This window comes from Procambarus clarkii, chromosome 43 (genome assembly GCF_040958095.1).
Source record: "Procambarus clarkii isolate CNS0578487 chromosome 43, FALCON_Pclarkii_2.0, whole genome shotgun sequence".
In the NCBI taxonomy this organism is placed as follows: Eukaryota; Metazoa; Arthropoda; class Malacostraca; order Decapoda; family Cambaridae; genus Procambarus; species Procambarus clarkii.
Window position 1 is genome coordinate 10,866,640 of NC_091192.1, and position 27,590 is coordinate 10,894,229.

Here is a 27,590-nt window from a genome sequence, read left to right on the forward strand (position 1 = left end):
TATAGGGATAGGATTATAGCTTGTGTAATTAGTTATGCCATTAAGATGATGATATAATGGAACGAGTATATGTTTACTCGCTACAGCCTGTTGCCTTCCGGTGGGGCTTACCTCCAGTCCCTTCGAGGACTTGTTGGTACTCTTCCGTCCAATTTTCTCTTTCGATGCTGTTTCCGATTATAATTGTCGCTTCTTTCTGTCCTTTGTCTAGCCATTCCTATTGATGGTTCCATATTCCTTGTTGGCACCCTCCCCGGGGGTAGAGTGGTGCAGCCCAGACCTCGTGTGTCCTGCGCTTGCGCCGTGGGTGATTGTTTTGTTCTGTTCGGTGTGAGTGTGTGTGTGTTGGTGTTCAGCGCACTTTCTCCCGGTTTATACACTGCTCTCGCTCGTCTTATCTGTCCAGTCATCAACCCCTGGTTCTTGGGGTTGTTCTGGGTTTTGTGTGGGGTAACAACTACTGTAGTTACTTCTCTACTTATGTGTGAAGGGTGGCTAGCTGTGGCACCACCTCCGCCTCTCCACCTCTCGACTGCTCTTGGCACACAAATCTCTGGTCATGCTCTACTTGCCATGCTCCCGGGCCACGACACGGCCACGCTGTGTCATGGCCCGTTGATGCCCCTGCTTTCCAGGTGAGATTTTGCGATATGGTGCCTTGTCGGCCAGGACTCTGGATGCTTATTCATTGCCCGTCGTTCAGTGCCTGGCTCCCTTATGTGCATTTCAGACCATAATGATGTCTGCAAGCAGCGGCTTCTTGTTCTTTCAAAGGTCCCGGGGGTTGCCTCCCAGACGGGTCGTGTCTACTTGGCCAGGTTGGTTCTTTCCTGGCTCACCAGGTTTGGGTTCCTGGTTCCCTGGCAGTCGTTCCTTTTGGTTCCTTGATAGCCTTGGTTCCTTTCCGTCTTGCTTGGTGTCCGCACCCGGGAGTTTTCCCATAGTTCTGCCTCTTTTACGTGATTGGGCCGATCTGTGTCGGGGCTGGTTCGGTCTTCTTCTCGAGTCTTCTGGTCTGGTACTTTTGACTCGAGTCTCTCATCATCTGGTTGGTGATCAGGTGGTACACATTTTTTGAATGTGTACCACCTGCATGGTTTGTCTTGGCGGCAGTATGGGGTTTTTCTGGCGGTTCTTCATTTTCTTTTGGTCTCTTCGTAGGTGTACTGCACTCTTTGTTGTCGTGGTCTTGTCCTCCTCTTGTGGTAGTTCAGGGCCATCTTCTGGCCGCATACCGTCGCCCTGTTTCGTGCAGCACTGGCGGAGCCGCTTCGGATTGCTCCGGTTTTATTGCTACTTCTGCACTGTTTGCGGGTTGTCTCGGGTGTCGTTTGCCTCTGGCCTGCTCATGCACCACCTGAGCCGTCCTGCTCTGGGACAGGGTGCTCTTTTCTCTCTTCCCTTCTGTTTATTGTGGCCCCTTCAGTTCCAGAGGGGTTCCTGGGGTTGTTGCTGCTTGGTTTTTGGGCCGGGGTGCTTCTTTTTGTGTCCGGTTGTGGCTCACTGCCGTTCTTTGCACGCCTCGGCTTCTCGGCCGGGCTGTGCTTTGAGTTGATCCGGTTTCCCTTCCCTGTTCTCGGGCTTGAGTCTCTCCGGTCGTCCACTGGGTCCTTCTGTCTAGCCGGCCTGCAGTCTCTCCCTGTGCCCTTGACGTTCGTAGGTTTGCTGCTGTCTTGGGTGGCATGTCTTGGGCTGACATTTGGCCACAGGTTATTTTGGTGGTTGCGCTGGGTCCTGGCTGTAATTACCTAAGTGTAATTACCTAAGTGTAGTTACAGGATGAGAGCTACACTCGTGGTGTCCCGTCTTCCCAGCACTCTTTGTCATATAACGCTTTGAAACTACTGACGGTCTTGGCCTCCACCACCTTCTCACTTAACTTGTTCCAACCGTCTACCACTCTATTTGCGAAGGTGAATTTTCTTATATTTCTTCGGCATCTGTGTTTAGCTAGTTTAAATCTATGACCTCTTGTTCTTGAAATTCCAGGTCTCAGGAAGTCTTCCCTGTCGATTTTATCAATTCCTGTTACTATTTTGTATGTAGTGATCATATCACCTCTTTTTCTTCTGTCTTCTAGTTTTGGCATATTTAATGCTTCTAACCTCTCCTCGTAGCTCTTGCCCTTCAGTTCTGGGAGCCACTTAGTAGCATGTCTTTGCACCTTTTCCAGTTTGTTGATGTGCTTCTTAAGATATGGGCACCACACAACAGCTGCATATTCTAGCTTTGGCCTAACAAAAGTCATGAACAATTTCTTTAGTATATCGCCATCCATGTATTTAAATGCAATTCTGAAGTTAGAAAGCATAGCATAGGCTCCTTGCACAATATTCTTTATGTGGTCCTCAGGTGATAGTTTTCTATCTAGAACCACTCCTAGATCTCTTTCTTTATCAGAATTCTTTAAAGATTTCTCACATAATATATAGGTTGTGTGGGGTCTATGTTCTCCTATTCCACATTCCATAACATGACATTTATTAACATTAAATTCCATTTGCCAAGTGGTGCTCCATATACTTATTTTGTCCAGGTCTTCTTGAAGGGCATGACAGTCATCTAAATTTCTTATCCTTCCTATTATCTTAGCATCATCAGCAAACATGTTCATATAATTCTGTATACCAACTGGTAGATCATTTATGTACACAATAAACATCACTGGTGCAAGAACATCACTGTGAGCTTGTTCATGTGCGTTCCTGGGCCTATTGGGCCTATAGTCGATTTGGGTCGGCTGTTGCAGCCTGTTGTCTCGACTTCGTGTTGTAGTGTGAGCACCGACCGCCTCCCGGATGTTCCCCCTGTTTTCATCTTTTGTGAGGTAGCTCTGGGGAGCCATAAGGGCTCCCCCCAGAAAACCAGCGTTGAATGTAATGAAACACCATTTTCTGGGCGAGTCCCGGAGGCTCCCCGACAACCCTCCCTTCCTCCAGCTGGTGGTTTTTTGCATTTTTGATATCCAGCTTCAGAACTAGGCTGAGGATCGCTGGCGCGAAGGTCTGGGGCTTCCCTTTCCCCTCCCGGGGAGGGGGGAGCTGCACAGACATGCGGCGCGGCTTGTGTGACGTCATGCTTGTTTGCTCGTTTTTCCTTTGGGGAATTCTGTCCACTTGTTTGATGTATTTCGTTGTTAACCAGAATAGGGGTTTGTTTTGTGGCGCTTACCTTTCTGGGTGCCTGTCCCGGTCAATGGCAGATATAGAATGCTCCAAATCACATGTGCATTTCTATGAGCCATTGCTCCTTGTGCCTTTATGAGGGGGCCAGGTTCTGGCTCGTGGTCCCCGGTAGGCCTAGAACTCCACCCACATCGACTGATGCAAAATAGTTTGGGTATCCATATCAGGGTTTGGCTTCAGCCAAACCTGTATCCATGGATAGCTCCAGGGAGCCTCCGGGACTCACCCAGAAAATGGCGTTTCATTACATTCAACCGTTTTTTCTGGGGGGAGCCCCGTCGGCTCCCCGGAGCTTTACCGGCTGATATGCTAATGTCAGACTTTGGCATCAGTCATGTGTATGGAGTTCTAGGGCCTACCGGGGACCACGAGCCAGAACCTGGCCCCCTCAGAGAGGCAAGGGGAGCAATGGCCTATAGAAACCCCCCGTGTGGTTGGAAGCATTCTATGTCTGCCATCGACCGGGTCAAGCATCCAGAAAGGTAAGCATTCCAAAACAAACCCCTATTCTGGTGAAAATTGCTACCTAAGCCGAACTAGTGGATAGAACTCTTCAACAGAAAACAAGGAAACTAGTATGACGTCATACGTCACCGCGCCGCTGTCTGCACAGCTCCCCCCTCCCCGGGAGGGGTAAGGGGGAGCCCCAGACCTCCCACGCCGGCTATCCACCCATCAGTTCTTCGGCTGATGCTATAGGCAATGGTTATGTGCTCCGGCTCCAGTGGTTGTTTCAGCACTGTACCTAGAGTGTGGTGTCTGTTTTCTAGGTGGTGCGTGAGCCGGGAGTGATTCTTCAGTACTCGGGCTGCATGCGCCTAGGGTTCCCTTCCCTAGGTGCCCTGTAAGTACTGCCCTTGGGGCTTGGGGCCACCTTCCACAAGTTCCTTGGGTCCTGCCCCTGCTTGGCCGTTTACTGCTTGGTTTTCGGCCGCTCTTTGTGTGCTCGGGTGTTCTGTCTCCCCTTGTTCGCATTAGAGTAAAGGGCAGTGTTTGCACTGGTGGGGCGCGGGGTACTGTGCAGCTTGTCTTTACCAATCATAGCGGCCGGCTCTGTTCCGCTTGGGTACGCTGTCCTCTTGCGGGGTTTTCTTTTTCCTTTTGTTTATCTACCTGGTGGGGGGGTCTGCCTTCGTTCTTGCCCCTTGTGTCCCTCGTGTTCTGAGTATTTTCTGGTGGTACCCCCCTGCTAGGTCCCCGTGAGTGTACACGTCCCGGGGGTTCAGCTCTTAGAAAGTTGTTTGGTAGCTTTGGGTGCCGGTTGGCAGTACCCTGCCTGGGATTACCTGAGCGCGAGTCCTCTTAAAGTAAACGCTCGGGACCCTGGGAAACCCCTGGGGGCGCGCGGGTCCGATGGGTGTGACCCCAGAGTCCCCCCCTCGCTTCCAGCGAGTTTGAGGGTTGCTCTCACCTTTTTTCTCTGGGTGACTCTCTGTTTTGCCTCCGTCTGCTGCCTGTGGGGTCGGTGACACCTTCGACCCGGAGTCCTGCGAGTTTGGTTGCTCGTTGTGGCTCGGTTACCCAGTTGTGCTAACAAAGCGGGTGCGGGCAGCAGGGGCGTTGCACTTGAGCCTTGGTGGTGGCAACGTTCTCGTGGTTTCCTCCCCGGGAGCCCCGGGGCTGCCCCGTTGTAGTTCGTTTTGGGACTTGGGGGTGTTGGTTGCTTCGGTTCCATCCACGCCCCCTTGTCTTTCCCCTGGTTCACCCTTCCTGCATGCATCCGGTTCCTTACCGTCTGTTGGTTCGGGGCGGGGTTTTTGGTGGTGTTGAGACTCGGGCAGTCTCGGGGAATTCCCCTTCCGGGGTAGTGACGGGGGCATTTGGGCCTGTTCCTCCAGCCGTGTTGTATGAGTCTGCCAGTGGGCTCCCTTCCTTAGTGTTTTCACGGCTGCCCCGGTTTTCTGGTACGGCCGGGGCTTTGGGGGAACGGCTCGGCCCCGGGGCCTGTCGTGTAGGTTCCCGGGGCTGGGGAGGGGCTGACTTGGGGGGGCCTTGGCCCCGTTAGACCCCGTGGGGGTTTTTATCCCCCTCTAGGCGGGGCTTGTGGTTATGCGGAGTGGGGTTTTCCTCCCCACTCGCCGTACGTGCTGTTGGACGTCGGCCCCTCCCCGAGCTCGGTTCCTTGGCCTTTGAGTCGGTTGGTTCCGTCCTGTGGGTGGATGTTTCCTCCCCCCCTTTTTGGGACTGTGTTTTTGTCATGTTTCCCCGTTCGATGGGGTTCTGCGTGACTTCTGATCTCGGGTGCGCCTGCGCCTTCGTGTGTGCCTTCGGAACTAGTGTTGGCTTCTGTGTTCTCGAGGGTACGGGAAGGTTTTTCGCTACTTCCCGCATTATTGGAACGTCTGTCGGCTCCTCGTACTTGTCGCCCTTTTGGGCTACTTGTCGCCCTGTTGGGCTACTTGTCGCCCTGTTGGGCTACTTGTCGCCCGGTTGGGCTACTTGTCGCCCGGTTGGGTTCCTTTTTTGGGCTCTTTGCTTCTTTGGCCGGTTTTATTGTTCCTGCTTCCTCTTTTGGCTACTTTTCTCGTGCTGTAGTCCTGGCTGGTGCCTTCCCGCAGGGAGGGTGTGCAGTTCGGCCAGCGTGTTATGCGCATGCGCCGTGGAGTTTGTTTTGGTCTGGGCGGTGTTTCAGTGCTGGGGTTTTGCGGCCTTTTTTGCTACAGTGCTTCGCCTCTCGTTCTTCTCCCTGGCTGCGGTATGTGCCCCTTCGCGCCGGGGGTGTCCTGGTTCCCAGTTGTGGGGAGGACACCGCGGTTTTCCCTGTGTCATGGGTGTGGACCGCCTCCTTCGCCTCTCCTGCGGGTCCGGCAGGGTCCAGCTCTGGCGACTTCACCTGGCGGTGCTCCCAAGTTCTTCTGGGCACGGTTGAGTCGTGTCAAGTTCGTGCCACCATTCGCCAGGTGAGTTTCTGCGGTCTGGCGTCTTTTGGCCGGGCGCTGGATGCGGCGGTGTTTATATACCTGTCTTTATTTAGGTATATTTTTGTACGACTGAGACCGTTCGCACACCAGTGACTGTCCCTTTATCACCCCTTCCTGTCCCCCTCATGTGCATGTCCAACCCATGCTGGAGTCATTCAGGGGACCCTCCTTTTTTAATGTTGTGAGGTGTGAGGGTTGTAGGGTTGGTTCTGTACTCACCTGGTGAGGCTCCTGGCTGTGCTTGCAGGATTTGAGCTCTGGCTCTTGGGTCCCGCCTATCTGGTAGAACTTGCGGGATAGTACCAGTGGAGTGCAGTGGTGCTATTGGCACTTTTGGGGAACACTGTATTACCATCAGTGGTCTGTGCTTGTTACACGACCTACTTGCGAGCATAAGCCTTCTTGCTGGTTCGTCCGTGGACTTCCAGGGCGCACTGGCCTGTTTTCGTATGGCAGTTCCGGCCCGTCCTGGTTGTGGGGGTATGTGGGCCGGTGGACTACTCCTAGCAGCTGCCTGGTGGGCCATCCTCTGGCCGGTCTGGCCTGACCTTGGGCCGGGCTTCAGGTGTAAAAGAGCTCCCAGTACCTCATCCAGCAGGTATCGAGCGGGGTTTCTCCGCCGTTGGTCACCTGCTGCAGGTTTCTGGGCCTGCAGGGTTTTGTCGTGTCTCCGTTGGCCCTGTCTGGGGTCTGCCTGCTCCGTTCTCTGCCTTTGCAGAGGGGAGTTGCTATTTACATGTTGCATGTTGCAGTAGTGCCTGTTGCTGCTGCTGCACGTGTGCATTGGTACCGTGTTTCACGGTGGCGTGTCCTTGTTCCTGTGTCCGGTTGTGGAGTGGCACTTTGCTGTCGTTTTGTGCCTGGGATTGCGTGGGGTTTTTGTCCCTGCCTGATTGTCCACCCCTGGTTGTTCTCCTGGGGTTTTTTGTGCTTCTGCTCTTTCTCCCTGCCTCCTCTGCAGCAGGGATGTTCTGCGTGTGTTCTTAGGCGTTGGTCAGCCTGTGTCCTGTGATGTGCTTCTTTGTCTCGGTCTATTGCAGTTGTTCGTGCCCCTTGGTTCGGGTCCTGTTCTGGCGGCGACCCTTCCGCCTTCTTTGGTTTTCCTAGCTTGCCCTGCCGGTTTTTTTTTTTTTTTTGGGGGGGGGGGGGTTTCTTGCGATGTCTCGCGTCGGACCCGTCGTTTCTGAACTCCTGGCGGGCTTGCATGCTTTGGGGAGTTTTTCTGTTCGGCAGACGTTCCATCTCCTTGTGCCGCCTGGGTTTCGGCGGTCGCGCCTGAGATCTTCTCGCGGCTCCACCTTTTTCCTGGGCTCGGGGGGGCCTTGTCGGGGCTGCTTATGTTCTGCCTCGTGGTCTCGCCTCCGGTTGGTGGTCGGGTGGCTTCGTGGTAGGTGTCCCACCTGCGTGCTTCTCTTGGCGGCAGTATGGGTATTTTGGCGGTCCTTCCTTTTCCTGTCCCTTCTTAGGTGGTTACTCTTGTTAGCTTGGTTTACTCTCGGCTTGGTTTTCTAGTGGGGGTTGGGGGCCGTCGTCTTGCCACATACTGTCGCCTCTTTTCGTGCGGCGCAGGCGGAGCCGCTTCAGCTTGCTTTCGGTCTTGGTGTTGCTTCTGCACCGTTAGTCAGCTGTCTTGTGCGTCGTTTCACCTCCGGCCTGTTCGTGCGCCGCTTGCACCATCCTGGTCTCTGGTCAGCGTGCTCTATCTTCTCCTCGGTTGGTAGTGACCCTTCAGTTCTGGTGTGTTTTTTCGTCGGCTCTTTCCTTTGGGCCTTTGCCTCTGGGGGTCGGTTCGCTGAGTTTTCTTGCTCCTTCGGTTTTAGCGTTTTGGTTGTTTGATGGCAGCAGTCTCCATCTTTTCTGGCGCGGGGTGGGGCTGCTGCATTCTGGAGGGGTCCAGGGTTTGTTGGTGCTTCGTTGGTTGGGCCGGGGGTGTGTCGTTTTTGTGTTCAGTGGCGGCCCTCCGCTGTTGTTTGCGTGCCACGGCGTTTGGGTCCGGAGCGCGTTTTGCGTTGATCCGGTTCTGTTCTTCCCGGTTCGCAGGTGATGGTGTCCCGGGTGGTCAGCCGTGTTCTTGCGGCTAAGCTGCCTTTGTTCTTCCCTCATGCCTGTGGCGTTCGTGGCTTCGCTGCTCTCGCTGCCGTCTGGGCGACGTGGCCTTGCAGTCTTTCGGGCATGGATTTTTGGTGTTCGTGCAGGGGCCTTGCTGCTCGTGGTTCTCGTGTTGTTCCCGGGATTTTCGGGGCTGTGGCGCCTTGGGTTGGCGTTTGCTGCCGGTTGTCTCGCCTCCTTGGGGGGTGCGTGGTGTCCGCCTCCCGGTTTTGTCCCTTTGACCTTCCTCTGTGGGTAGTTAGCTCCGGGGAGCCGACGGGGCTCCCCCCAGAAAACCAGCGTTGAATGTAATGAAACGCCATTTTCTGGGTGAGACCCGGAGGCTCCCCGGCAACCCTCCCTCCCTCCGGTCGGCGTTTTTCGTGTGTTTTGACATCCAGCCTCAGAACTGATGGGTGGATAGCCGGCGTGGGAGGTCTGGGGCTCCCCCTTCCCCCTCTCGGGGAGGGGGGAGCTGCGCAGACAGCGGCGCGGTGATGTATGACGTCATACTAGTTTCCTTGTTTTCTGTTGAAGAGTTCTATCCACTAGTTCGGCTTAGGTAGCAATTTTCACCAGAATAGGGGTTTGTTTTGGAATGCTTACCTTTCTGGATGCTTGACCCGGTCGATGGCAGACATAGAATGCTTCCAACCACACGGGGGTTTCTATAGGCCATTGCTCCCCTTGCCTCTCTGAGGGGGCCAGGTTCTGGCTCGTGGTCCCTGGTAGGCCCTAGAACTCCATACACATGACTGATGCCAAAGTCTGACATTAGCATATCAGCCGGTAAAGCTCCGGGGAGCCTCCGGGTCTCACCCAGAAAATGGCGTTTCATTACATTCAACGCTGGTTTTTTTTAATTTGTTGTGCAAAATTTTGTATTATATACAGGCACAAACATTATTTATAATAACTGCCATATTGTGATAAATCACTACTACATTGCAGGTGCTGGAGTCGGGAACTGCAAACTTCACGAGCATAACTGCAGCTCAGAAATCACCATTAGCAAAATTGTTGTTTAGAATTGAAGGGGTTTGTGGCATTTTCTTATCAACTGATTTTATCACTGTAACAAAGGTAATTTTAGTGTGTGTGTTTATATAAGTACCTTTTGCTAAAATTTGCACCATTTCGTTTACCATTCATAAAGTGTGCCTGGAGAAGCACCTCTTGACATGACCTCTACATGAAGAACCACTCCTAGATATGCCATCAGCAGAGCCACCTCTAGACATGACCGTGCACATGTAGAACCACACTTAGACATGTCCATTGAACATGTAATCACCTGTAGATATGACCAATACACATCTAGTCACCTTTAGACATGACTAGTACACGTTAAGAATAACTTCTTAACATGACCAGTACATGTTAAGAATAACTTCTTAACATGACCAGTGTATGTGCAAACCCACTACTAGACATGACCCCTTATGCATGCAGAATCACTTCTAGATGTCACCAGTGCACATATCTCTTATATATTTGTTTATAATGTATATACAGTGGTACCTCCATTTACGAATTTAATCCACTCCCAGAGACGGGTCGTATTAACATAAGCCCATAAAATGAGATCATTATGAATAATAGATAAATTGGGGCATTTTATTTTCAACTTTCTGTCAGATTGCAGAGTAATAGTCAATCATATATGATCAAGTTCAAGTGCAATAAAAAGCTCTGTACCCCAGAGCTTTCCGTGTACCACTGCTATTTCTCATTCTTATCTCGGATATAGACAAAAATATTAGTCACAGCTTTGTGTCAATCTTTGCAGGTAGTAAAAGATCAGCATGAAAATTTCCTCTTTAGATGACTGAAAAACTACAAGCTGATATAAATAAAGTCTTCGATCGGGAAACGGAAAATAACATGATGTTTAACCCTTAAAGTGCGCATCACGTCATATGACGTGCTGGACGTTGTTCCAGTAAACTGCGCATCACGTCATATGATGTGTTGGAGTACTACGCAAGATTTAAACAGCCCGCGGATACACGGGGTTCACCACACCTTCATCAGGGCTCTTGTAAACAGACGCCATTTTTTAAAAAAATCGTGGGCCAAACTCCCGGGTGTTATTGGCCTCAGTATTGAGTGAGCAACCAAGCCTGACGCACGCAGCATGAGCTAACAGCACTGCTGTTCAGCTTGTGACCACAGCATCGCCTAAAAATGCCAAATTATACTTGTTCATGCTATTATGTAGCGATGATATTATTACAGAAGACCCCTGACTGTGATAAAACTGACCAGGGTTCTGATAATAGCAGGATTGTGGTGATATTTAGCGCTGTGCGCCATGGAAGGAGGTGTAATGCTGTGGGAGGGAGGGTGGTGGCAATGTCTTTTGACTGTGTGTGGTCACCTTTTATTGACTGCACTCACCATACCAGCTTAGTGGTTCGCTATGGTGAACACAAATGTAGATACTTATATATAACGTGTGTATAGAGGGTATAAACAGCAAGAGAATGTTTGGAGCCGCCATTTTGGTGAGGGCGGTGGCGTCGTCTGCACGATGCCACCGTGCAGACGACGGTGTTGTTTACTGGTTACCACGATGGTCTCTGGGCACCATACCAGTTTATTTGTACAAGTATGATGAATAAAACAGGTAGATATTTATATATAATGTGTGTATATAGCGTAATAACACCACACAGTATTGTTGGAGGAGAAATATTAGTGCGTCTGGCCTTGAGGGCGGCCGCCGATCAGCTGACTGTGTGAGTAGCCACATCTCTGTGCCTTTACTCACCATAAAAGCTTAGATGTACAGTTATGGTGAACAAAACATGTAGATACTTATATATAACGTCTGTATATAAGATATATAGCGTAATAACACCACACAGTATTGTTGGAGGAGAAATATTAGTGCGTCTGACCTTGAGGGCGGCCGCCGATCTGTGTGACTAGCCACATCTCTGTGCCTTTACTCACCATACAAGCTTAGATGTACAGTTATGGTGAACAAAACATGTAGATACTTATATATAACGTCTGTATATAGTGAATTATAGCAAAAACATTATTGTGGGAGGAGAATGAGGGTGAGTCAGATGACTGGAGGGAGGGCGGGAGTGGCTGGCTGGTACACGGCGGTCACTCCTCATTACTTTTTGACTCATAATAGCTACTTAGTAGTTCGTTATAGTGAACAAAACATGCAAATACTTATATATAACCTGTGCTTATAGTGTAATAACCAACAAAGTATTTGTTCACTGATTGATGAACATAATTGAATCAACAATATGCACACCATATTTTTGAGTACACCAACGATTCACTCATTTTATTATATAAATATATCAAACTACACACTATTGAATAATATTACAGCAAAAAAAGTATGAAAAATCAATCAGAGACATTGAAATAATTCGGTAATTATCTCTTTGTGGCAACTCTAGCCTGACAGCTTGCGAGCAACAGACCTCCTGGGACGCACGCTGAGTCAGCGCCTATAATTTGCCAGACTTCCCCGCCCTATAGCGGGCAATATATGCCACTTACGATTTTTTTATTATTTTTCCCGTGATCAGTGAACACAAATTAACAGGTTAGAAAGAAAAAATAATTTATTTTTTTTCAAAATGACATGCGCCTGTGGGGATGACAGGATATTAAACCCCGAGCATGTTAAGGGTTAACGGTGATGTAAGTTGGAAACGAGGAACTTGCACGAAACACAGGGTACAGGACACAATCAGACATATTCTTAGAAGGAAAGCAACATGTAAAAGATCCGGGAATTATGATGTCTGATGACCTGACATTTAGTCAAAATAATCGAGCAAATATAGTGGCGGCCAAGAAAATGATAGGATGGAAAATGTGAATGTTGAAATCCAGAGACCCCACAGCAATGCTAATACTATTTAAATCACTGGTGCTGTCCTGTCTTGAGTACTGCTCAGTACTCACTTTCCCTTTCAGAGCAGGAGAGATTCCAGAATTAGAGGGAATACAAAGAACAGATACAGCATGCATAGAAACGATAAAACATCTAAATTATTGGGACGGTATGAAAACTCTCAAAATATACTCTGATATTTCCTGCCCTCCATTCTGTACAACAACTATGTCTCAGATTAATCATATAGTATTGTGGCAGGCTAGGCTTGTTTCCCTTGACCTGCAGGACGCCTTCTGGCATGTACCCATACCAGAAGGCGTCCTGGCGCCTAGGATGTTTACCAAGTTGATTCAGGTGGTTGTCTTTTGAGTTGCATCTCAGGAGAGACCCAGTCTATTACGATGACTTGTTTGTCTTAATGCCCAGTTGCAAAGCTTGTCTGTGGTCAGGAATCTGGTTTGTAACATACCGATCCACTTTGTTTTTTCCGTCATTTTCTGGAAGTCTCAGCCAGAGCTGGCTCAGTCTCACTTGGGTGGGGTCAAGGCAGCCTCTCTTTTTCTCTTGGAGTTGATCTTGTTGTCTTTATGCACCCTTCTCCGACTAGTGCTGAACAAGTGCAGGAATTTCCATAGAACTTTTGTGTGTCTGTTAGGGTATCTGAACTTGGCTGTATGGTGTATCTCCTGGGCCAAGTGAGAGTGAATGTGTTATATCGCCTCATGTGCTGGCTCATCTTTGTTGGATTAGGGGGCAACTTGTTACAGCTTCCATTTTCTGTGTTGTGACATTCAAGTGACCATATGTGGACCTGGTTGGTTTGATATGGCTCCATTTCCCAGTCACAAGATATTTGCAGATGGTATCACATTTGGGGTAGTCTTATCATTTGGCCTTGACAGAGCCACTCCTGGTAGTTCTTGTGCCATTGGTGAGATCTTAACATCTTTAGTCCATCTTCCTTTTCACCATTGTTGCCTCGTTATCGAGACTCAATTGTTTAGCTCAGTGTGCAGCACGTGTACCTCAGAACTCATGACTACATATACTGCCCTATCTGCATTTGCAAAATGTTCTCTGAGTCGTCTTGGTCCTTGGACCGCGTGCTCTCGTTTCTCTCTTTGCCTCGGTTTGTTGTGGCCCCTTCTGTTCGGGATTGTTTTTCTAAGGCTCTTTTCCTGTTGGCATTGGCCTTGGGGGGGGGGTCGGGTTGGGGAGCTTCATGCTCTCTTCCGGCGCCGAGGTTTCTGCTCTTTTGGTTCTAGTGGTCGTTTTGTTCGCTTGCAACCGTCTCCCTCTTTTCTGGTGAAGAATGAGACGGCTGCGTTCCAGAGGGGGCCGTGGGTTGTTGATGCTTGGTTGGTCAGGCCGGGGTGCATCATGTGTTGTGTCTGGTTACGGCTCCCCGGGTCACTTGGCGGTTGCTCCAGCAGTTGTGCGGAAGTTTTAACTTCACTGTGCTGGTCTACTCGCTGGGTCGGGTTTGGCTTCAGCCAAACCTGAAGTTTGGGGCTGTTCCTTCTGCTGCTCTCGCAATCGCTGGGTTCGTCCTCTGGGGGCCTTGCGTTGGTTGCTGAGTCAATGACCACCTCTTCGGGGTTTTCAGGGTTCCGTGCCTTGGCGCCTACCCGAGCCCTTGCTCGATGTGTTCACAGATGTATCGTCTCATGGCTGGGGCTTTGTGACCAGTGCTCACCAGGCCAACCAGGAGCGATGGGGTCCATCGGGCTCACAGCACAGTTTGGGAATTCATGGTGATATGGATGTTGCTTCGGAGGGTTCGGGTCGCTCGGGGTTCGACCATCCGGCTCCAGTCGTACTGTTCTCCGGTGGTTCATTGAACTGCGGGGGTTCTTTTCAGTCCTTGCCTTTTTGGGGTGGTTGCTTCGAGTGGCTCGTCTGCTGGCTTCTCGGGGTTTGGTTCTCCGTGTGATTCATTTCTGGGGAGTGTCCAACGTTTTCGCGGATGACCTGTCTCGGTTAATTCCCCTGTCCACAGAATGGACGGTCGGCGCTGAATCCTTAAGTTGGCTCTGCCAGACGTGTACGGTCTCCCGGACACAGACCCCGTTCGCGTCGGCGTGGTGTCGGCATCTTCCAATCTATGTAGCGCCCTTCCCCAACTGTGAGGCTGTAGCGGTGGACGCCTTCGGCAGGACTGGACGAGGTCTGGTTACCTGTACCTCTTCCCCTCGGTCCAGCTGTTACTTTGGGTTCTGGCTTGGTTGGAGTCCTACCAAGGGAGGACTCCCACCACTTTTGTTGCCTTTCCTTTGGGCTGAATCTGGCACCTCGCGTCTTCACACGTCATACCCCAGGTCATGTTGGCCTGTCTTCATCTGCTAGGTGTTTGGGTTATGGCCTACCTTGACGACTGGCTGGTATGGGCTTCCTGACGGTCCATTTGTCTGCTCGCCAGGGGTTTGGTTCTTTCCCAGCTCGCCGGGTTCAAGTTCCTGGTGAACTGGAGGAAGTCCCAATTAGTTCCGTCCCAAGTTTGGACTTGACTGAGTCTGGTTTGCAATTCCTGGACAGTGTCCCTGTCTCTCCCTCCTACCTAGCCTTGGTCGATGGCAGACATGAATATACTCTCCAAGAGTGGAGCTTTCATAGGCCATTGTTCCCTTCGCCTCTCTGAGGGAACCAGGTTCTCTCTCGTGGTTCCAGGTATGCATAAGGATTGCATGTGACTGAAGCTTCAGACTATTATAGAGTATATCAGTCCGGTAGCTCCACGGAGCCTCTGGGGCTCGCCCAGAAAATGGCGTTTCATTACATTCAGTGCTGGTTTTCTGAGGTTTTTTTATTTTTCATCCTCTTCTCTTTGGTTTATGTTTAATGGTATTGCCTACCAGTTTTGTGTCTCAGTTTGGGAGGAATTTATGGATGCCTATGTAACTGATGTCATTTTATTGGGTGTGACCCGAGTATTGAAAACTTTAGTAGTAATAAGTTACAAAATTTTAAACGTACTATGTTCTTTATACAAAGAACAAGTTATTTTTAAACGTAAAATGCAATGAAATATTTCTTTTCTATATCATATTACTCATTATATTTTTTAATGGCAGGAGGATGATGGAGCCGAATGGCGTACCATTAAACCAGAGGCCTTTGCTGTCATCATGGACTTTTTTACCTCTGGCTTGCCAGTTATTCATGAAGTTGATCAGACAGTGAGTGAACATGGTGAGTGAATGTTTGAATGATGGGAGTGGTAACTCTACTGAGTTAACAATCCAAATATTGCAAATTTGAATCTGCCTAGAAAATCCGGTGTTTAAAATTTGTTTGAGCTGATTCCTGGAATATAAGTGTATCTCTGCAGGCTTCTTATACAATCCATACCTCACAAACATTTTGCTAGCTTAAAAAACCAATCCTGATATGGTTCCTTGTACCTTGATTATCCAGATATGTAGTCTGTACATGAGAGGATCCCACAATTTGGATTTGAGATGTGATAACAAAAAATTTAAACTTATTTTCTTCTTTCTTTATTTGGACAAGTCTGGAGCCAACAGAAAGAATATTGACAATATCAAGGGCAGGGGGGCCAGAATCTAAGTATTAATTCCACAGTTTTCCAAATAAAGAAAGAAGAAAATAAGTTTAAATTTTTTGTTATCACATCTCAAATCCAAATTGTGGGATCCTCTCATGTACAGACTCTTTCCTCTAAGCTTATGAGGGTGAGTTCCCTCAATCATTCTAATAGCTGAGTCCTCTCAATTCTGGGACTTGTCTAGTTGCAAACCTCTGAACTTCAAGTTTTTTCTTGAGGAATTCATTGTGGCCCTCTGAAGCTATACACTGATATGGTTACCATCTATTAGGTCGCATCAGCCGTGGAGTTCTTGGGCCTACTGGGGATCAGAGCCAGAACCTGGCCCCCTCCTCACAGAGGCACAAAGAGTGGTGACATTTCACCACTTCACTGGGGAAGGCATCTAGACAGAAAGTGGGTCAAAACAAATCACTGCTGGATTCAAAAGAGACTAAAATCTCACTATCTGCCTAATGATCTCCCCAAACATTGTTGGGGATAGTGGTGAGCCCAGCTGGCAGTTCTTACTCTGTTGTGATGACAACAGGACTGCTGTAGAGGTTGCAAAATTTTCTCTCTTTTGTGTAGGCTCCTCTGTTTAAGCTAAGTGTTTTGGATTTTTGCTTTAATGGCTTTACTTGTATACTGCATTACAAGGTAATCCTGACTTATAGAATGCTTGGAGCATCCCTGTGTGCTCCCTAATGCTGTCCTTGCATTGCCAGAGTTATCTCCTCTGGCGTGTTCAGTAGTTGCTCCCTTAAAGGTCCTCCTCACTTGTGGTGACCCTTGCCCAGGGTGAGTCAGGGGTCTTGTGCCTTCTGTCTTTACCCAGGTCGGGTGCGACTTTGGGTGGCGGGGCCCTGTGTAACCCATACTGTCAGATTACTTTTAGGTCCAGGTTAGCTTCTACAGCATTTGGGTGACCTGTTTGTTTTACCCTTCAGGCCTGGGAAATTCCCTGCAGGTTTGAAGGGATATTCCCTTTGAACCTTCTCTTGCCTTGTGCGAGTTTGAGTGTTGCTCTTCGTTCGTGCCACGGGTCGACGATCACTTCTCCTGCCTCTGCCATGCTGCCTGTTGGGTTGATGACATCTTCAAACCTGAGTCCTCTGGGGATTGCTTACTTCTTATGGCTTTGCTCCTGACCTCTCCTGATGCTGTTAGGGCATGTCGGGCAGCTTCTGCTTTACGAGTTCGCTTTACGAGTTTCTGGTGGTCTGGGTTGTGTGTGCCTGATTGGTTACCCTGAAACTGCCATGCCTGGTGTTTAGGGACCCGGAATTGGAGGTGTTTGTGACTTCCATCTTAGCTCTGTCTGCTACTCCTCCTTTCCCTTCGTGTATGGTTTGCCCTTCTTCTGATCCTCCTCCCCCTCCTCCTCCTGCTCTGGCCCCAAAACGTCTGAGTGTTTCTGGGTCAGGGCAAGATTCAGCTTGGGATGTGGCTCAGCCAGCTCTATATCTTGCCCCTTTCAAAATCAGGTACGGAGACAATTGAGCTGGCTAGTCCTGCTGAGGCTTCAGGGTTTTCTTTCCAGCCTAACCTTGGTACATTCTTTCCCCCCCGTCCCATCCCAAATCCTCAACCTGACCCCATCCCAGTGCTATATAGTCGTAAAGACTTGGCGCTTCCCCTGATAACTCCCCTCCCCCCTCCCTTCTTTTGAAGCCTCGCCCTTGGACTCCAATTTTCTATCCCACGAGTGTGGACGCTTGCTCAGCCCCAAGGGACCCTCGAACCCCGGGGCAGAGCTTTTCCGGGGATTAGGAAAGTCTGATATGGACCTTGGGTCCCTTTTGATTCTAGGTGGTTTCTTGTTTCCTCTGCAGAGAGTCTCCTGTTGCAGGGAATAGGTTTTCATGTCCTTCCTCCCTTTATCCTGGACCCCAAGCTGGGCTCGGGGAGTAGAAGAACTCCCGAAACCCTCTCCAGGTAGGCTACAGGTATATATAAGTATATTTGGGTGCAACTTTCCCTAGGCTTCTGTTCCTTTCGGCCCATTGGGATCAGTCTTCCAGAGGCTTCCTTCCTCCTGGGTCCCTCCTTCGACGGCTCAGGAGGCTCTCTTCACATGCCTCCTGCAAGAAACTTTGATGGTCCCTGCCTCTTTTGGATTTGGGTATTTCCTCTCCTTTTTGGATGCATGTGAGGTTTCGGAGTCTCTCTGGCGTGGGGACATCTTTTGTTATCACCTTGGGTTTGGCACAGCTTTTCTTGTATTCATGCACATGTGCAGAGTGAGGAGTCTACTGTCTTCTAGGTGCTCCTTTGGGCCTTTCTTTGTAATTACCTAAGTGTAATTACCTAAGTGTAGTTACAGGATGAGAGCTACACTCGTGGTGTCCCGTCTTCCCAGCACTCTTTGTCATATAACGCTTTGAAACTACTGACGGTCTTGGCCTCCACCACCTTCTCACTTAACTTGTTCCAACCGTCTACCACTCTATTTGCGAAGGTGAATTTTCTTATATTTCTTCGGCATCTGTGTTTAGCTAGTTTAAATCTATGACCTCTTGTTCTTGAAGTTCCAGGTCTCAGGAAGTCTTCCCTGTCGATTTTATCAATTCCTGTTACTATTTTGTATGTAGTGATCATATCACCTCTTTTTCTTCTGTCTTCTAGTTTTGGCATATTTAATGCTTCTAACCTCTCCTCGTAGCTCTTGCCCTTCAGTTCTGGGAGCCACTTAGTAGCATGTCTTTGCACCTTTTCCAGTTTGTTGATGTGCTTCTTAAGATATGGGCACCACACAACAGCTGCATATTCTAGCTTTGGCCTAACAAAAGTCATGAACAATTTCTTTAGTATATCGCCATCCATGTATTTAAATGCAATTCTGAAGTTAGAAAGCATAGCATAGGCTCCTTGCACAATATTCTTTATGTGGTCCTCAGGTGATAGTTTTCTATCTAGAACCACTCCTAGATCTCTTTCTTTATCAGAATTCTTTAAAGATTTCTCACATAATATATAGGTTGTGTGGGGTCTATGTTCTCCTATTCCACATTCCATAACATGACATTTATTAACATTAAATTCCATTTGCCAAGTGGTGCTCCATATACTTATTTTGTCCAGGTCTTCTTGAAGGGCATGACAGTCATCTAAATTTCTTATCCTTCCTATTATCTTAGCATCATCAGCAAACATGTTCATATAATTCTGTATACCAACTGGTAGATCATTTATGTACACAATAAACATCACTGGTGCAAGAACTGAACCCTGTGGTACTCCACTTGTGACATTTCTCCATTCCGATACATTGCCTCTGATTACTGCCCTCATTTTTCTATCAGTCAGAAAATTTTTCATCCATGATAGAAGCTTACCTGTCACCCCTCCAATATTTTCCAGTTTCCAGAACAACCTCTTATGTGGAACTCTGTCAAAAGCCTTTTTTAGGTCCAGATAGATGCAGTCAACCCAACCATCTCTTTCCTGTAATATCTCTGTGGCTCGATCATAGAAACTGAGTAAATTCGATACACAGGATCTTCCAGATCGAAAACCATACTGTCTGTCTGATATTATATCATTTCTCTCTAGGTGTTCTACCCATTTAGTTTTGATTAGTTTTTCCAATACTTTCACTATTACACTTGTCAATGATACAGGTCTATAATTGAGGGGGTCTTCCCTGCTGCCACTTTTGTAGATTGGAACTATGTTAGCCTGTTTCCACCCGTCTGCTACGATTCCTGTACACAGGGATGCCTGAAAGATCAGGTGAAGTGGAATGCTGAGCTCAGATGCACATTCTCTCAGAACCCATGGTGAAACGCCATCTGGGCCAGCTGCTTTGTTCTTACCGAGCTCCTTGAGCATTTTTTCCACTTCGTCTCTAGACACCTCTATGTGTTCTATGTTGTTCTCTGGAATTCTTATTGTATCTGGTTCCCTAAAGATTTCATTTTGTACAAACACACTTTGGAACTTTTCGTTTAGTGTTTCACACATTTCCTTTTCATCTTCCGTGAATCTATTTCCCATTTTCAACCTCTGAATATTATCCTTTACCTGCAATTTGTTGTTTATGAATTTATAGAATAGACCTGGTTCTGTTTTACATTTGTCCACAATCCCTTTTTCAAAATTTCTTTCTGCCTCTCTCCTCACTGCCGTGTAGTTGTTTCTCGCATCTTTGTATCGCTGGTATGTTTGGGGGTTCGGCCTCTTCCTGTATTGATTCCATTTTTGTGTCTTTCGGTCTCTAGCCCTCTCGCAATTTCTATTGAACCAATCCTGTTTCCTAGTTCTGCATCTCTGTTTTGGTATAAATTTTTTTGTGCCTTTATCATATATTTCACAAAACTTGCCATACATCTCATTCACTTCCTTGCCTAGCATCAAGTCTGTCCAATTATACTCACTAAAAAAATTTCTAAGGTCACCATAATGTCCTCTCCTGAAGTCTGGTTTTTCAACTGCTTCAACCTCCTTATTTTCTTCCAGCTTATAACGCATTGCATACTTTATTCCCAAAAAGACATGGTCACTTTTACCCAAGGGAGGAAGGTACTGAATGTCAAATATCTCTTCCTCCTTCCTGGTAAATATCAAATCTAGCATGGAGGGAACGTCCCCTTCCCTCATCCTCGTAGCTTGTTTAACATGTTGATACAAGAATGTTTCCAGGATGAGATCTACAAATTTACAGGTCCAAAAATCTTCTGTTTTAGCTTCATATGCTTCCCAGTCTATGGATTTCAAGTTGAAGTCACCGACTATCAACAGTCGTGATCTATCGTTATCCGCTCTCGCTATAATCTCTCTCATTATTGTTATAAGACCTTCACGTTTACTATCTAGCTCCTCCTTTGACCATGTGCTGCTTGGCGGTGGACTATATGCATTTATCATCATTAGTTTATCATCCTCATAGCAGATCTCTAGTGCTATTATGTCAACTTCTTGTGGATTGGCAGTCATTATTTCCTTCACCTTTAGGTGTTCTTTTACCAGCACAGCAACGCCACCGCCTAGCGCCACCTTGTATTCACCTAGTTGTGCTTGCGGGGTTGAGCTCTGCTCTTTCGGTCCGCCTCTTAACTGTCAATCAACTGTTTCTACTACTATTTTTTTCCCACACCACACACCCCAGGAAGCAGCCCGTGACAGCTGACTAACTCCCATGTACCTATTTACTGCTAGGTAACAGGGGCATAGGGTGAAAGAAACTCTGCCCGTCGTTTCTCGCCGGCTCCCGGGATCGAACCCGAGACCACAGGATCACGTGTCTAAGGTGCTGTTCGCTTGGCCACCGGTTCCCTCAAAATTAACTCAGGCCTGTCCGGGAGTTGAACCCGGGACCTCTCGCACCCTAAGCGAGAATCATACCCCTAGACCAACAGGCCGCTTTGTGCTCCTCATTGGCTGCCTGTATTCTCCCACTCTCTTTGGGGATGTGGGTCTCATACAGCTCCATTCCCAGGTGCCTTTAGCGTCTGCTTGATGTGGACAACCATCGTGTCTATTCGCTTTTGGGTTCCATTATGCAGTTCTGGGCCTCCTTGAGCTCCATACTGATTTGGCTGCCCTTCCCAAGCTGTGGGCTCTTATGCTCCAGTAGGCTGTGGCCGCTTTCTTTGCTGTCCGACTCGCATGTTGACAGGCTGTGTTGGCCTAGTCTTTGGATTCAGCATAGGCTATGGGTTTCTTGTTTAGCTCCTCTTTCCTGAGGAAGTTGTCTCTTGGTTTCTTTCCTCTGTGGTTGCTGCTGGTCGGCCTATCTTGGACCTCCTTTGTTGTCTCATTCTTGTCCTTGGAGGCGGCTGGGTATCACCTACTGTGAATCAAGGTAGGCCTTCTGTGGAGCCAGATTCTGGGCTGTAAGCATTTCCCCTGCCCAATCCTCCTGGTTGGCATCGTGCTCGCTTTCCATGGAAGGAACCGGTTTCTTGTGGTTTGTGCCAGCCCTTTTGCAGTTCGCTCCTTTAACCCTGGCAATAGAGGGAGGGGGGAGCTCACCGAGTTTAACAGCTCCTGGTTCCATGGTTTGTGGGCTTTTTGGGTCATTTCCCATAGCCTGCAGTTCAGTTGGTCGGATCCTCCTCCCTCGGGAGTTCAGGTGTTTCCAAACAAGTTTTTTCCCTTTGCCTGTGTCAGGTCATCTTGCAGTGGGTGGCTCCTGGCAAGGTTGAAATGATTGTCACTTTGGTGGGTTTCCCACCTTTTTTTGGTTCTGAAACGAGACTCAATGGGCCTTGGGTTCATTCTCGACCTTTCTGAGGCTGAACTAGTTCATCCCTTTCCGTACGTTCTAGTTGACTTTGTCTTGGATTCGTCTTGTATTTGAGCCGGACTTCTGGATGATCTTTTGGGACCTCCAAGACATTGTTTGGTCCATCCCAATGCATCCAGGGTTTGGGAATCGACTAGGTTTTGTAGTGCGCATCAGGCTTACCACTTTCAGGTGTTTTCATTTGGCCTCTAATCTGTCTCCCCACTTGTTTACACAAGTGCGAAGATGTGCTTAGTAGCACATCTTCGTGTTTTGGCGTCTACCTCAATGACTTGTTGGTGTGGGCTCTTGGTCGCTCTGCTTGTCTGCTAGCCAGGGATTGGGTTCTTTCCCGGATCATTGGGTTTGGGTTCTTGGTGAACTGGCAAAACGTACCAGTTGTACGAACTTGGCTGAGCCTTGTGTGGGACTCTCGATTGGCTTCACTTTCTATTCCTCCTGTGGCCTTGGCACGGCTGCAACACTGTCATCTGTTGGTTTTGAGTTGGCCCCGGATGACTCTACTGTTGCTCGAGCGATTGTACAGGAGCATAGCCACTTGAGCAACAGTAAGTAAGTAGCAAGCCTGTGGTGTACCCTGTTGGGGTTTGATGTTTGGACATACCGTTTTCAATGCTGTGTTGGTTATATTGCATGTTCTGGACCTTCTAACAGGGTTCTGGTGGCCCAATATTTGGTGAATGTTCCCAGGCCTTATCTACCCTCTGTGACCTTAGGTCGTGTCTCTTGTGTGGGGGGGAGTCTCGTCTTTGTCCTGCATCTTGTGGTTCACCCTCCTATCTGGTGAGGGCATGTGTGTCTCTTCCTTCTCCGTGGATAGTTAGCTTCAGGGAGCCACAAGGGGCTCTTTCCCTCACCCCCGGGAAACCAGCATTGAATGTAATGAAACGCCAAATTTCTGGGTGAGCCCCCACCACCAACCTTCCTTGTAATTGGGTGGGTCTTGTTGACAGCTCAGTCCTCTTGCAGTGGTGAGCCCCCTTTCCCCCTCCCCTCCAAACCAGTGGGGGAGGTGGGGGCAAATGAGTTTATAGTAGTTTTGAGAGATTCAGCTGATTGTTTACATGGTTTGGGGAGTTCTTTAAGCAGGTTGTGAGGCTTTGGTCTCTTTTGAACCCAGCAGTGGTTTGTTTTGACTACCTGACTTTCTGGTTGCTTTTTTTAGGTGAGGTGGCAAAATGTCACCGTTCTCCCGTGCTTATGGGAGGGGGGCCAGGTTCTGGCTCTAGTGCCTGGTGGGCCTAGGAATTCCACGGCTGATGTGACCTGGCAAATGGGAACTATCTCAGTGTATAGTTTCAATGAGCCACTGGAGCTCGCCCAGAAACTGGCATTTAATTATATACAAAGCTGTTGTTTTGATCCTTACAAAGTGTAGGTTCCATGCTGGTGCTGCATACTTACTTAATGGCTTCACACAGGCAGTGTGTATGGATTTTAAAACCTCCTTGTTTAGATTCTTAAATGATGTTTTTATGATTGCTAACTTCCAACATGCTGCTGATGCTATCCTGTTCACATGAGCTTCGTGTTTGTGTTGGGATTAGGTCTACCCCCAGGTCTATAATTACATAATAGCTTTGGCTTTGGGAGCCGGTCGGCCGAGCGGACAGCACACTGGACTTGTGATCCTGTGGTCCTGGGTTCGATCCCAGGCACCGGCGAGAAACAATGGGCAAAAGTTTCTTTCACCCTATGCCCCTGTTACCTAGCAGAAAAAATAGGTACCTGGGTGTTAGTCAGCTGTCACAGGCTGCTTCCTGGGGGTGGAGGCCTGGTCGAGGACCGGGCCGCGGGGACACTAAAAAAGCCCCGAAATCATCTCAAGATAACCTCAAGAAGATTGGCTGGCACTTCACTACTTCCTGAAGCTAACGTATCCACATGTTTGTAGGGAAATAGTGTGAGGTTGTAGTTGATGACTTCATATAGTGGATTAAATAGCCCAGTTTGGTGAGTGAATGTTTACGAGCATTTCTGGAAGAAAGTTTAGTATTTCCCATAATTTTTGGAAGGTTCGTCTCTATAGTTGAACGATCTCTGATCCCAACAAGCTTCCCTCCATGAGAAGTTGACAAAACTGTTAGATAAAGTATTTGTCCTTGATGTGTTGATGGCATCACCAGGAACCTGGCATATTCAGTGACTTATGTATGCAGAGGAAGAAAGCTGAAGAGAGCTACCCAGAAATTCACTCCTTCACTCATGTGGCTCAGAGATGTACTTACCTGGCAAGTGCATATTTATCTGTACATTGGGTTATAACTAATAATAAAAGGTACAGTATATTAAAACATAATCTTCTTGTGATTTTATCATCTATTTAATCTCTAACTGCCTTAAAAAGTTCTGCACTAAATCCAGCCTAAGGTTAGGCTTCTTTGGTAATTAAATAATCAGCCAGGATATCTGCATGCTGCACACAAATCCCGTATGGACGTCAAAGCCTGGTAGATTGGGCACAACCAACAAATACCTGTAGAGCTCTTGTATTAAGACCCCTACATATAGTATTGAAAGCTTGTCTTTGTTATTAATTAATTAAATTATATATTGCTGCCATGTGTTTATAGAAATGTCTTTTCAGCTGGTTGTGATGAAGATGATGATGAGACCGTTGCAATGATTAAGGAACTACTTGACACTCGCATCCGCCCCACAGTTCAGGAAGATGGTGGTGATATTCTTTTCCGGGGATTTGATGATGGAATAGTCTATCTGAAGGTACAATAGTAGTTACAGTTACTGAAGTTGTATTGATGTGAACTGATTAGAAAACTCAGACTTTGAGTAAATCTAAAATGTTTGTTTTTAAGCAGATACATTTGGTTAGTGTCAAAGGTAAGACTGCTGTTTCATGAATAGGAGTCATGAATTGTTTGACAAAGACTGTCAGGTACCAGTACTACTAGAATAATTTCAAACATCCTGGCAGAATCAAATGAGGTGATAGATGTCTTCTCTAAGGTCCCTGACTTCGGACCAGCTCATCACTTCTCTGACCTAGCCAGCTACCGACTGACAGGTGGCAGCTCTGACTGTTCGTGATTCCCAAACCCAGATCTATTAAAATTGTTTCCCTGATGCAAGTAAGAATTCTACCTCAGGATAAGAAGGTAGGACAGTTGGATATGGGAACAATTGACTGTCTCTGCTGAGAAAGGATTAAGTAGTTATCACATTTAGTTTTTTCTTAACGTAAAAATTGGAAACTGATGTCTGAATAAACAAGAATATTAAATACGAAGCAAAAAGGGAAAATTACTTTCCTATGATGTATGGCAAAGTGAAATCAGCATGAAAAAAACTGGCCCAGGAGGGGGTCATCATGAAGACAGAGGACCCAGTATCACATAATGGAGGCACAAGTGAGGAAATCTAAGAATAAAATGCCCCACAACCAGAAAGGTGACCAGAAAAATTGCCAGCTTTGTACAATATGTTCCCACAAACACACAGGGCTGAAAAGCTTCAATAATGCTATGGATGTCTATAGGTGTTTGAATGCAGCAGTAAGTCAAGTAGTACACTCGTGCAAGAACCAAGAGCAGGGAAAACTAGTTAGTTTAGAGCAGACGAAATATAAAAATCATGAACAAGAGATCAGACAGACTGAGGAACATGGAAAGGACTGAGATGGCAACATCATGGAAAGTTTAAGAAAAGAAGACCAGATGGGTTGAAGCAGACACCAAGCTGGGGAGGCTCCAGGGGTGTTGGCACAAATACAAGAATGAATGGGACTTCTGCCAGTTCACCAAGAACCCTGAACCTGGTGAGCTGGGTAAGAATGAGATCCCTGACTAGCCAACTGCTTTCGACTTACTGGGTGCCCAAACCTACCAGTCATCAAAGCAGGCCAAAAAGATGTAGCTGGGCCACAACAACCCACATTACCCTGCTGAAAATACAGGGAGCCAGATTCACGCTGAAAGGCAGAACCTGGAATTGGCAAGAACTATGCCTCGCACAAATCCTGACCTGTCATGAACTCCAGATGTATAGGGACGTGCCAGTACATGTCTTCGAGATCTAAGGACACCATCTAAACTCCCAACTGGTGAACCAACTGAACTTAGGCTAATCTAGCCACCAGGAAGGTCGGATGGAATGAAGCTGTTGAAACCCGGAAGTTTGAGGGTGAACCAAAGGTCCACTGACTCCCTCTTCGGGACCAGGAATAATCAGGACACCCAACGAAAGGATGAGGCTGGCTCGACTACATCCAAGTTGACCATGTTGCAATGGCCCGACGCAGCAGTAGAGATGAAGCATGACCTATTATGCAGGCCAAGGGGGAAGAACATGAAATGCCCTTGAATCATTGGACAAGAAGTCAGCAAAGCGATTTTAAATGACCTCCACTACACTGTAAAAGGTGAAAACCACAAAAGGGCCAACAAAGAGTCATGAGAGGTACTATCCTTCTGCAACACAGAGGAATGGCACTTATGAACATAAGAGCTCCTTGCAGGAAATGCAACAGCCCAAGAATCTGGCACCCCCGAGGACCTACCCTGACCAACAGCAGGTGCAGCCCCAGCCCTACTAGACTGCCTCCAAGGATGAGGAACAGAACCTTGTGTAGCCAAAAGTTAAGATATCAGATGGCACTATTTAGCAGCCATCAAAAGAAACTGCACAACAATATCTTCAGGAAAAAGAAGTGAAAAGGGGAAGGCCAACAAATCCAAATCTAAAGACTGGACTTGGCCTGTAATGACGCGAGTTGTATAAAATGTTGCCGCCACCTGAAGGATGGGTACAAAGGTCTTGGGGGATGATTCTGCAACCAGGACTGCAGGCATCAAGGCCTCTACACCTGGAACCAAGCCATGTGAGTCCAAATCACATGGAACAAAAAAACTCCTTGAGAGCCCACAAATGCATAATAATTGCAAAGTTTGTATGTGCTTTGTGATCCTCTGTGATAAGGGCTGCACAAGGCACAGGCAACTGATTATGAAGCTGCCACTTACCCATATCCTTGGCAAAAGCTACTCAAGCACACAGGAATGACAGAATCCCTGCCAAGCCCCAAAGAAACAAAGGGCTGTCAGCCAGCTAGAATGAGTCTGTAACCTGATAATACAGCCAAAATGGCAACAACAATCTAAATTCAAAGGAAATGGGGCCCATTATGGAAGTGAGGCCCAAATTCTACAGGCGGTCCCAAAAAAGATCTTTCAAGATATAAATGTAATATCTTGGCAGCTCCCACAAGGAAACAGGTCCTGTGGGAGCTGCCAAAATCAAAATATCAAGAGAAATCAAAGGGCACCCATGGGGCCCAAGGTTGGCCTGCTTCCCTAGCCACAGGAGCCTGCCATTAAGGTTCCATCCATGGCACATTACCTTGCGATGATTTCGGGGCTTAATACTTTCGTTCGGGACAGACGTATACAACGTCCGTAATTAACTCTGCGGATTTTCGGGAGGGACGTTACAACGTCCGAATTTAACATATTTTCTGTGGGGAGCCCCTACGACTCCTAGGAGGGCTAATGTATGTTATATTAGACCGGGACACTAGCTATGGAGTTCAGACCTACCAGGGACCAGTGCCAGAACCTGGCCCCTTCAGAGAGGTTTCAGGGAACAATGGCCCTGGAAAACCCCCTTGTGGTTGGGGGTTTTCCTTATCTGCTATTGACCGGGGTTAGACACCCAGAAAGGTAGGCATAACAAAACAAACCCCACATGGTAAGAAACTAAAACAAAAACT

At 47.9% G+C, this 27,590-nt stretch overlaps 1 protein-coding gene and 1 non-coding gene across 4 annotated transcripts in view; one reads left to right on the forward strand and one right to left on the reverse strand.

Annotated features, from left to right (window-relative positions):
• The window catches only part of LOC123755716 (NFU1 iron-sulfur cluster scaffold homolog, mitochondrial), a 102,606-nt gene that overhangs the window by 43,968 nt on the left and 31,048 nt on the right, over positions 1 to 27,590 (forward strand). For 2 of the 3 annotated variants that reach the window (XM_069300042.1, XM_045738455.2), the window contains exons 3-5: positions 9,146 to 9,277; positions 15,143 to 15,260; positions 24,453 to 24,589. In XM_069300042.1, the coding sequence (XP_069156143.1) occupies positions 9,146 to 9,277; positions 15,143 to 15,260; positions 24,453 to 24,589 (387 nt within the window). The remainder of the gene's footprint in view (positions 1 to 9,145; positions 9,278 to 15,142; positions 15,261 to 24,452; positions 24,590 to 27,590) is intronic. The other variant, XM_045738456.2, reaches the window with a different exon arrangement.
• On the reverse strand, positions 20,907 to 20,978 carry TRNAP-AGG (transfer RNA proline (anticodon AGG)). Its single transcript has one exon. It is a non-coding gene; the product is annotated as a tRNA-Pro (tRNA).